Source organism: Haliotis asinina, chromosome 12 (genome assembly GCF_037392515.1).
Source record: "Haliotis asinina isolate JCU_RB_2024 chromosome 12, JCU_Hal_asi_v2, whole genome shotgun sequence".
In the NCBI taxonomy this organism is placed as follows: domain Eukaryota; kingdom Metazoa; phylum Mollusca; class Gastropoda; order Lepetellida; family Haliotidae; genus Haliotis; species Haliotis asinina.
In genome coordinates this window covers 44860988-44873062 of record NC_090291.1, presented here as the reverse complement: position 1 = coordinate 44873062, position 12075 = coordinate 44860988, and the positions used below count along the sequence as shown (strand labels likewise).

General features: G+C 37.5%; 1 protein-coding gene across 1 annotated transcript; it reads right to left on the bottom strand.

Moving 5' to 3' along the window:
• Positions 1–3541: 3541 nt before the first annotated feature.
• LOC137258950 (NADH dehydrogenase [ubiquinone] flavoprotein 2, mitochondrial-like) lies at positions 3542–11738 on the bottom strand. The gene is made up of 9 exons (XM_067796647.1): positions 11629–11738; positions 8752–8811; positions 8464–8526; positions 7598–7685; positions 6922–7021; positions 6271–6374; positions 5178–5287; positions 4392–4468; positions 3542–3785 (listed from the first exon to the last, which is right to left on the bottom strand). Exons 1-9 carry the CDS (start codon positions 11665–11667, stop codon positions 3683–3685), a joined length of 744 nt encoding a protein of 247 aa, XP_067652748.1. The 5' UTR covers positions 11668–11738; the 3' UTR covers positions 3542–3682.
• Positions 11739–12075: the final 337 nt, after the last annotated feature.

Genomic DNA, 12075 nt, shown 5'->3' with positions numbered 1-12075 from the left:
TACAAGTCAGCTATAATGCAGCAACCTCACAATACAAGTCAGCTATAATGCAGCAACCTCACAATACAAGTCAGCTATAATGCAGCAACCACACAATACAAGACAGCTATAATGCAACAACGTCACAATACAAGTCAGCTATAATGCAGCAACCACACAATACAAGTCAGCTATAATGCAGCAACCTCACAATACAAGTCAGCTATAATGCAGCAACCTCACAATACAAGACAGCTATAATGCAACAACGTCACAATACAAGACAGCTATAATGCAACAACGTCACAACACAAGTCAGCTATAATGCAGCAACCTCACAATACAAGTCAGCTATAATGCAGCAACCTCACAATACAAGACAGCTATAATGCAACAACGTCACAATACAAGACAGCTATAATGCAGCAACCTCACAATACAAGTCAGCTATAATGCAGCAACCTCACAATACAAGACAGCTATAATGCAACAGCGTCACAATACAAGTCAGCTATAATGCAGCAACCTCACAATACAAGTCAGCTATAATGGAGCAACCTCACAATACAAGACAGCTATAATGCAACAACGTCACAATACAAGACAGCTATAATGCAACAACGTCACAACACAAGTCAGCTATAATGCAGCAACCTCACAATACAAGTCAGCTATAATGCAGCAACCTCACAATACAAGACAGCTATAATGCAACAACGTCACAATACAAGACAGCTATAATGCAACAACGTCACAATACAAGTCAGCTATAATGCAGCAACCTCACAATACAAGACAGCTATAATGCAACAACGTCACAATACAAGACAGCTATAATGCAACAACGTCACAATACAAGACAGCTATGATGCAGCAACCTCACAATACAAGTCAGCTATAATGCATAATGCAGCAATGTCACAATACAAGTCAGCTATAATGCAGCAACCTCACAATACAAGTCAGCTATAATGCATAATGCAGCAATGTCACAATACAAGTCAGCTATAATGCAGCAACCTCACAATACAAGACAGCTATAATGCAACAACGTCACAATACAAGACAGCTATGATGCAACAACGTCACAATACAAGTCAGCTATAATGCAGCAACCTCACAATACAAGTCAGCTATAATGCATAATGCAGCAATGTCACAATACAAATCAATTATAATGAGGCAACCTCACAATACAAGTCAGCTATAATGCAGCAATGTCACAATACAAGTCAGCTATAATGCAACAACCTCACAAAACAATTTTGTTTTTTGTTTGTTTGTTGTTTTATTCAGCATTGCTGGTCATCAAGACTGTGACCGAGAGCGCCATAGCGGCCTTAACGTTTTACTCAATACTCGTCTCAGATTGTTTCTTTATTACTACCTGTATATTCTACTGTTCATTATTCATACGCGGCAGTCAGTGTTCGTGTACTCAATCAGAAAAGAGTTATCCGATAGTTTGACAATAGAGAAGTGAGACACCAGGCGTCGGTACCGAAATGGAATCTTATGATTTCGCTTGTTATCGCTAATGGCGCGTCAGTGATACAGATACTGGGCACGTGTTGAGAATTTTTCACCGCCATTACCCAATATCAGTTTCACCGGGATCCCCCAATCTGCAATAGGAATGTGTTTCACATCAGCGACACATTACCTGTGATTGATGCTGGAGTCTGGACACAGACATTGTCCCTAGAAAACTGGTGGATATATCACGGGCCGACTCATAGCGCCTGCAGTGACCCCAGTATTGTTCATGACATGAAACATACCGACGGGATTGGTTCAGACATGTCTTACACCATGATCTCGTAAACATACCATCCTATAAATTCTTATTTACATAATCCAAAGTAAAATCAAACGAAGCTCAGGACAATTTGTAATTTCAGAGCACAGACAATAGAGACTGGCCAAATCGTTCTGTACATCGATTGTATGTATTCTTAAATCCATTCTTGTGGATATTGCTGAATCTTTGAATTGTCAGGGCAATTCACTTGGTTAAACCACACTACCACAGCAGATGCTATTCTATGCTATTCTTTGATTATAATTATCAGAAGACACTTTGAAACTCCACTGTGTACAATTATGGGTTGGAAAAAAAGAGTTGATGTCGGTACACTCTTTCATATGTGTGTCACAATACAGTTAGAGAGAAAATACTGAGAAAGACTAGCCTAATTAAAAGGGAGCAGTAGAAATGGGCGATCTTTTTGAATTTGTCTTCCCGTTACTAATCCGCTAGGTGCGCTGATCCGGACTATCCAACCGTAAACAGACAGTGCATGTCGTATGCGCGATGTGCACCATATGTGTTACTATTACACTTAGAGACAAACATAAAGATCGCCCATTTGAGCACAAAACGTATTACGTGTACAAATATACCTTGGTAGGCTTCTTTGCAATTATTTCTGCGAGCACGTTTCATTTTGGCTCATTTATGTTTGTTACTGTTCAGTGAAAATAGTTATTTGAATACACCTTTACCCTTGCTTCTTTAGTGCAGTGGGTCGTCAGCCAAGAGAGATGAAGGTAGGAGGTTTGGTCCCTAACAACGTCAATTCAAAAGGCGGTGAAGTGTTTTTCGTTGTATATACTGTTTGGCTCTCGGGAGGGGGATGTAAACAAGGGCTGGTCGATTCAAAGCCGGCATTCTATATCTGAGTGGGGACTCTTGTTAAACTAAGGCTTTGAGTGGGTTAGAACAATAAAAAGGCACGCCTGCCCGTTGTTGTATATGGGTGCACCAATCTTAAACTTGATGTTTAGACTCCGTTCTACCTTATCAATTTGCAGTATATGATTTGAATAGTACCTGTCTGGTGAGACGCTGAGATATTCGTGCAATAACATGTCAGCAGGAAATGTGGTAGACACTTTCACAGATCTCGGAAGTTATGGATAGTTGAGACTGATGAAGAGGTGATGCCTTTCATTTCCTGGTGTATGGTGAACATTACTTTAAAGGCATCAACGGAACACTCCAGGAAGTGAGATGTTTTAAGATATGTTTTACACCAGGGTCAACAATATTGCAGCCATGTAAGGCAAGACAGACAATCCTGTCATCAATAACAAGAGCAAGAGCAAGGTCCACTTTCAGCCTGACACAGGGTGCACTTGTACATCCTAGACCCAACTTCTATAGTAAATCTGTAGTACCGTCACCTTCCGGTGAGACCGCTTGGTACAATGCATCTATATTCCATTGTGACTGCATGGCCTCTTAAGACAATTTCTTTGGACCCAAAACTTAAACGCCACTATGTACCAAAATATTTAGGGATACCTTTATTTCAGACTAAGCTTTTTCCAAGAAAATTATCCACTGGATCGTTCCCCCATTCCCTCAAAGACATTCGGACAATCACCTGAAGAGGTGGTAGAGATAAATACATGAGTTAGGTTGTTGTTGACTTGCTTAACCTGGAACCAGAGACTGCAAATTAAAGAAACCCTATGTGTTCATGGATGATAGAGAACAGTAAATACAAGCCGTCTGACAATTATTTGAAACCACGAAATTTAAAAACAAAACAAACAATTTATAGTATTCACAATATTTATTAATTTCTATTATACAATGAACAAAGAACTGCCTAAATCTCAATGAAACAACAGCTTCTGTTGATGGCCGGCAGCCCAGTTTAAATGTCAGAGCACTCAACATCATCTCCACTCCCACTCATAGCCCCTCCTGCAGGCCGAAGCCTGGCCCTTTGGGGGGTTCTGTTAGGCTGGTCAAACCTCCTTTAGGCTCAGATGAAAACCGCCAATTTTGTCCACTCCTGCAACAGACAATGGAAAGTCAGGAACAACTGACATTTCTTCAAAGCTTCTGATAATACAAGACCATTGTTGCATGACCTTTAGCTTAAGCAAGACAATGAATGTCAGTCAGTTATAATATTATAATAAGATGAGGTAAAGATTGATATTGCCACTTATCTGTTGGTTGAAGGTTGAAAGTTAATGAAAATCTGGGAGGGCTAGTTCTTTTACTCTAGAAACCAGCTATTTTATATAAATCTCTTGTCTGAAATGATCATGGACAATTTGGAAATGATCAATGGTGTCTAGCCCCCAAGTAATCTTGTGCAAAGACACAAGTTGTAATAAGATCTGTACATGACCTAATACATAGATGCAGTTATTTGAATTCATGGCTGTAAGGATGAAATATTTGTATTATTATAAGTGCCTCATCATAGACAAGATGTATACCTAATTACATTGTACTGGCACCGGTACTTTTGGAGATAATATTACAACAAGATTTGGTCCAAAATCAGTAACTGAATACCTGGACCTTGGACTTTTTTATGGCATGTGGCAATTTTAATTTGGAAAAAAAAATCTCTTACATCGTAAATTTTTGTCAAAGGTCAACTTACTGAGGCCCTGGCTTTGGCATCTTCCCTGCCTTGATTTCATTCAGTATCCTGTCCATGTCCTCAACTGTCAGGTCCTCCTGAACAAAAAAACCCCCAATTCCCGAGAATGCTAAAATTTGCAAATTTACTTAGAATGCAAGTTTCTATCATTTGTATGCATGAGTCTCTCTGTGTGTGGTTTAACACAACACTCAACAAAGCAATATTCTAGCTTTGTGATGGAGGAAGTAAATCAAGATTGGAGTACACAATTGATACTGCAAGTAACGATCTGCATCACCAATGACACCTAATCAGCTAGGTCACACGTCATGACTGGCTGATTTATATAGTCTCCACTTGTAACCATTGTTAGTTGTTAGAGACCATTTCCAGCCAAGACAATTGACTGGGTCTATTTCCACTAGCATATACTGGGGACATTAACTAAAAATTATGACAACAATGCAAATTCATAACAATGGAAAAGCACACACTATTCAACTTCTCTGTGGCAAACTGTGAAAAATTATGATGTGAATATCAAATGATTATGATTTAATTTACCAGTGGCAAACTGTCACATATCATGAAAACTATGTCAAAATATACTGATGTGAAAGATTCTGTTATTACTGGTTTGTGAAACAATTCAACCATGCATATATGATTTGTACACTGATGAGTAAAACATCATAAGGAAATCAGGATAAGTACTCAAATATAAACAATATTTAGATTTTACTGAGAACAAGCCACCACTAGCAGTGTGATTATATATATTCAACATCTCTGCCATCCACCTACATAGTAGTTGTCGTTGATCTGCACCATCGGGGCATTGATACAAGCGCCAAGACACTCTACTTCAATCAATGAAAACATCCCATCTTTTGTTGTCTCACCAACATTGATACCTGCAGGAAAAACAATAACACAAGTGTGAGTAAGAGAGTTTAGTTTTACAACGCTTTTCGTAATATCCCAGCAATACCATGGTTGCGGTAACACCAGTGTTGGAGCCAGTTACCTTTACTTCTGTATATTCAGTGCTGAGATCACTAACAGCACAGCCACACGTGAGAAATTTGTTTCAACAAAAAGTTGGTTTACAGATCCTGAACCATTTCTTGAGTACAGTGCAATGATATTGCCGGAAAATTTCTAAATGCAAAATAAAACCATATTTACTCAGACCGACAGTTTCAACAAAATTTCACCTACATCTATTCAGAGCCCTAAAAAATGAGATGACAGCATGACCAAACACCCAAGCTGTTACAATAAGTATATCTAGTATCGATCACCAACATGATCAAGTAGACTGTATCAAGTAACAAGTAAGAAGTATAGCTTAGTTCAGCTTTACTATTTTACATGGCTTTTAGCAATATTCCAGCAATATCAATGCAAGGGACACTACGGCTTCACACATAACACCCATGTGGGGAATCAAACCTCTGCCTTCAGCATGACGAGTAAACCCTTTAACCACTAGGATACCCCACCGCCCACATTCCCTGAGCATGACAGGAGGATAAATCCAGTGTACTTGTCAATTCAGAATCAGGGGAGTGAGAGTGTTGTATGCCGCTTTTAGCAATGTTCCAGCAATATCCCTGAAGGGAACATCAGAACAGGGCTTCACACATTCTTTCCAATGTGGGGAATCAAACCTGTGTCTTTGGTGTGACAGGTGAACACATTAACTACTTGGCTACTCCACCAACCCAAGAATGATGATTCAGTATAATAGATAAATGGAGATGGACATTTAAAATATGGTTTTCATCTGGAAGTTTTAAGTATTCTATCACGAACAGGATGACATGTACCTCTATTGTATCATATGGAGACATGCAAGAGTGGTGAAAAATGGTACACAAATCTAGCAGTTTACCTAAATTTTTCTTGATACATTCTAAAATGACATCAGACCCGGCTCCTCCAAGCTGACATGGGGTTGTGGTGCAGATCTGCACAAAATACTTGCCAACAGGCTCCCTGGGGAAATACAGAGCATTTGTTAATGTTGTAACATGGACAAACAAATGGTCATTCATTTTTGGTTTCTCAAGTGTTTTAATACTTGATATTTCCTATCATTATACATGCAGATAATTTGGATCTTGAGATAGCCGGGGTTCAATTGTTTTTTTAAAAAACCCACTTGCCACAAGTGCTTCAAGAAAGTAACTTGTCCGGACCAACTTTCCACTTGCTCTGATTTTATGACACAATGTTTGATGCTAATGTTTACTGGACTAATTATTGAAGAGTGATCAATTTCAAAGAACAATAGCTCTACTAATTTAATAGCAACATTATGAGGAATATAATTAAGATACCATTATTTGATTGCCTGAAATGAAAACTGGGCATCTGGCGATGGGATTTTTGAACCCTTGTATAGACTATAATATATGCACAGAAGAATTCAAGCTCTAACATTGGGGCAAAAGAGTTTTTCAAATTCCACATTTACATGTCAATATAACCTGTGTTGTAACCTCATTTTGTTGCACATGGTGCAGAAACATTGTAACCTCACCTGTTAAACATGGTGTAGAATGTCGCAACCTCGTATACTCTCATTCGTGGCATTTTTAACATTTCTGCCACCTTGTGCATTGCAGATATTGGAAGCCAGCCTTGAACACCAAATTGTAGAAACAAAAACACTCACAGAACCATCACTCTGGTATTTTTCTCTTCATATTCAATCAGATATGTCAAGGTTTTACTCAAGATTCAGAATTCTATCCCTAAAGCCATAACACTTGCTGCAACAGTTTTGTTTGAATGAACATCCAACTTGCTTCTCAACCTTGGGTCTGATTACAACTCAGATGTATGTGAAATATGATTTGAAACAAGTATCATTTGATTTAAATTTTCATCAATCTTCACCACATTTTTTCAAAAGGCAAACTTTGAGATAACATATTTTATTATACCATCATACGATGAAACAGGCTGAAGTAAAATTCAGGAAAGTAAAAGGTTTTCATTAACTCTTCATGTACACCTCTTTAGACCATTAATGGCTAAAACATCAAGTAGCACGAGGAGTCATGAACTGGCAACTACCAGGACTGCCACTCAAATTACCAAACAGATAAATCTATTGTAGGATTCAAGTAACAAAACCTTGATATCCGTCAAAACAGACGTCAGGCACTATACAATATCAGCGAATTGAGCAAAGGGGCATAACTCTGCATTACCATGTTGCCTCTGAGCCAGATCGAGCAAGGGAATCACTGCAGCAGATTCATGGCCTTCTGGGTAGTTGGAAATAATGACATTGCACCTCTACAACAACAATATACAATTTGTCTGAGGTCAGTACCCTGTTTTTCCTAAATGAAAAACTGAAAAAATAAATACTGAAAGATTAGGACCATAGTTCAAAGTTATTGGTTATCAAGGTTCAATAAACAGGGCAGGCCCCTTGTAAAGTCTCTTAAATATGGTAAAAAGACAACAGCAGATTCAAACCATCACATTAGTCACATAATTTTGGGATGTTCAAACACTCAGCGACAATTCCAAGATACCATGACATGATTATTGAATCGTCATCAGTACATCCAACAATACTGTACCAAGTTTACTCTAATACTTGAACTTAAACTTAAAAGATCACATGCAATATTAAACACAACTGTGCAGATTCTGATACCTTTCAGTATTCTCTTACCGAAACAAATCATCAAAAATGCCAATTCAACCTGTTGAGTTGAAAAAAAAATGCAATGGAAAAAAGCCTGCTAAATCGGAGATAAAATGATTCACAAATTTTCCAACAGCGCTGGGGGAAAAAGTTTCGACAACTTTAATTACGTTTGATTTTTTGGTTGCACGTGACCTTTAAGACTAGAAGACATAAAAAATCTGATATTCATACTTATGATAGATCAATGCTCATGCTGTTGATCACTAGATTGTATGGTAGAGACTTGATTATGTATGGACCTCTGCCAACCATATGGTTGAAATATTGCCTGATGCTGTGTTCAGTAACAAATAAACAAAAGCAATACTATTATTAATGATAGTTTTTCTTCGCGTCAGTTATAAGTCAACTTACATCTAAATTCTCCTTTGTGAATTCAAACTTGATGTCAGGATTGTTGGTGGGTGTATCCCTGTGCTGCAAGAAATTGACAATCAGGTTGAAACAAGGCTACTGCATGTAATCAGTTGATCCTCGTATTCCTTACCCAACAGAACATCATGACTTGTTTGAAATTCTCCAAAGCGAACAGAGGATTATTTACTGCTAACAAAATGGCCTTTGCATCCATGTAAACATTTTACAAAAACCTCACTTACATGATAATCGTCACCAACATGATGTAACATGATGTGAACTCACCACAAACAAGTGATCACTGCATGCTGGGGCAGCTCGGTGAAAGCTTCTGACCTGCTGGCTCTGAATGTACAAAAAGCCGAAATAATTTTTAAGCTTTATGATGGTCAAATGGACAAGGAAATGCATCAGTCATACATTAGTCAATATCATTTCTGTTATCAATGGTTATAGTGACAAAATATACCCCTCCATCAGATATAACAGCATGACTGAACTGTGCAAAATAAGCAAACTAACCTCAGTTCAAATGACATCCAAAATCAAATCAACACACAACCACAACCCCTGTAACAAATATGTTGTGTTATAATAGATAAATCAGAAAATGAAAATGCATTCAACATAAAACAGATAATCAACATTTTGGGCATATGTCAGTTTTGTGACCTCTCCAAAATTTCAGACAGAAAACTGGTCTGGAAACTCTCAAAAGTTACCAGACGGGTTGGAAGGTTGCCAGTCTAGAATTTGTGGGGTTGAGAAAATAATAAGAAGGAAATTAAGAGAAAATTGGGCATGCAACTTGTTAAAACTGACGATTTATTATTATCTATATGTACTCTTGTAACATTGATAATGATAGATGATGATGTTCCGTAACAGTTATCATGCTTATAAGACATACATTGTCTTATAAGCATGATGGAACAAACTTTTTTTCAAAATTCTACTAACGATCCTTGTCTACAGGGTATAATAATATTAGAAAGATGACACTTTTCTGTTCGAGCACTCTTTGTAGAGTAGGACTGTAATCAACACATTGATATGATACAACACTTGAGAAACATGATAGAATACAATACATGAGTGAGTAGAGTTTAATGAATGCACTAAAATTTTCATACTAGGATAAATATTTCATCATCAAAGAAAATAAAAAGAAATCCAATGAAGGTATTTAGCAGATTTCTGGATTTTTTACTGAAACAGTGATTTCAATGATCTTTTAACAACGTAGGATGATATATTTAGTAATTTACCACTGATTTTCAAACAATTTTACATATTGTATACATCAACATCTGAGCCTTGTAAACATGATTATAGGGTCGCCTCCTCATAGAGTCCTATTCGCGCGTGTTTTTTTCTCATGGTAAACATGTTTTCTGCTGAGATCACCGATGTGTGATACTTAGCGGTTGTTTACAACCCTAGTGTCAGGTAACTAGGCAGTGGCCCATGTCTGTGAATGATCACAATTTTGCAATGTAATGAATATTGGTGAGTTTTTACCATCTTGGAAAAAATTGTAACTTTTTTCCTCCCTTCCTGACAAGATTCCCCCTTCCTTACACTTAATAACGTTACTTCCTTGTTATGCTGCGAAAAAGGGAGATGCCTCGATTAGTCAGCAGTGGACGACCTTGTTTTCATAATTTTAATTGAGATCAAGAGTGGTAGTATACCTGATGGATCAAGTAGTTGATAGATGCACATGTTAGAGCGAGAGTCCCTTCATTTAAAAACAACAAGCATTCATACAAAAAGAACTGTTTGTATTATTTTTTCAGCCAACATCCATAAGTACTGTGAGAACAGGAAACACCTGTATACATGCAATACTCATAGTTCTACCAGACTGCAGTTGGGAGACGGTGTTTTCGTAGACTGAACCAGTTCATAGACACAGTGATTTCGTAACCCAGACTGTTTCGTAGACAGTGATTAAGTAGACGTTTATAAATAATTGAATAATATTATTCTACAAGCATATTAATTTTGATAATCCATGAGGCTTATATATTGTGAATATTTTTTGTTTTGTTTTCCGCAAATAAAAAAACAATGAAATGGTTAAACAGTTTCCACTGTTTACTCATTGAAGCCATTCGGTTGCACTTAGTTGTTGTGAATGTTAATTAGGAACTAGTGAGTTGTTTTGATTGCGTTTTGTTAATTACTTTGGCGGTGACCCGCCCACCTTCTCCAGTGCTACTTTTGGGCTTGTGTCTGTGTCGTTGAATGTTGATCAATTCTGTGGGAATAGGAAGCAGTGAGTTGTTTTGATTGTGAAATAGTGTGTGTATATTCAAGTGTGTTGTTAATTATTTGTCGGTGACCAACACACTCTATCCTCCTTCTCCACTGCTACTTGTTAGCTTGTTTCCGTAGTTGAATGTTGATCATAGTTACCTATTGAGTAGTTTGGTATTTATTTCAGAAAACTCAGATATTATTATATTATTTGCACGCCTCTCATCATGTTTTTTTAAAACACTGATCATAATTACCTAATATATTGTTTTATTTCACCAAACTCAAACACTTTTCGTTTGCACTAATGTCAGAATTAATAATGATACCAAACTAACATTTACTAACATCATTTACTAATGTCTACTAATCCACCGGATTTCCACGTCTACGAACCAGTCTGGTCTACGAATTCACTGCAAGCCCTGCAGTTTACCATGTGCAGATATAATGATAATCTATGGCGATAACTTGCTTCTGCTTTGCTGATTTGGCATGGAATCATTAAATTATCACGCTAAGATGTGTTACTTAAAGTCTACCTTTCGCCCTTGATATGCTTTCTAGGATTATGCATTGATTTCTAATCCTCTGTTTTGTGCAGTTGGAATAAAAAAGGTTTAGAGTCAGGCAATGTGGAGAATCCCACACAGTTTTAATCCATTTTTATTGGTCAGGAACAACAGTGCGGTACACAGATGCACAGAATGTGAGCTGAATTGTCACATGCCAAATAACTGCAAGGTTGTCACAATAATCATGGTAAGGTGCCCTGAAACATTTCACTAAAGCGGGTTCATAAGTGCATTAAAATATTGATGAATAGCTTCGATCTATTCGATGTAAAATATGGCTCAAATCATGATTAAAGGTTATTTCTTATACACTGAAATCACTTACAACAGACGAAACTACTCTTCTGCAGGCTGCAGCAAACATGATGTCCTTCCAAAACACGACCTCCAAACTTTATGTAAAGACGGACACTTCCGCTCCGGGAGTACCGAGGCAAAATAAAGACTCAAATTTACAAGATAAAAATGTTACGACTCTTTCATATGTGATCAATAAAAAGCAGGAAAGATACTACCTTAGTGTCAGAAAGGCTATGTTTCTAAACATATAGTTTTAAACCTTAGAACTGGAGAGTGCTATTTACGAGCTGTTTTCATATTCAGTGCGGTCCGCTTACAGCTATGGTCACACATAAACAATATGGCCGACTTCTGATTTGAGTACCACAACATATTATTTCATTTTGATTCATCAGATCAGAAACCATGCCTTAGGGACTGAACAATTGATTCACTTCACTGATGGAAATCTCTAAAAAATGGGGATAAGGAG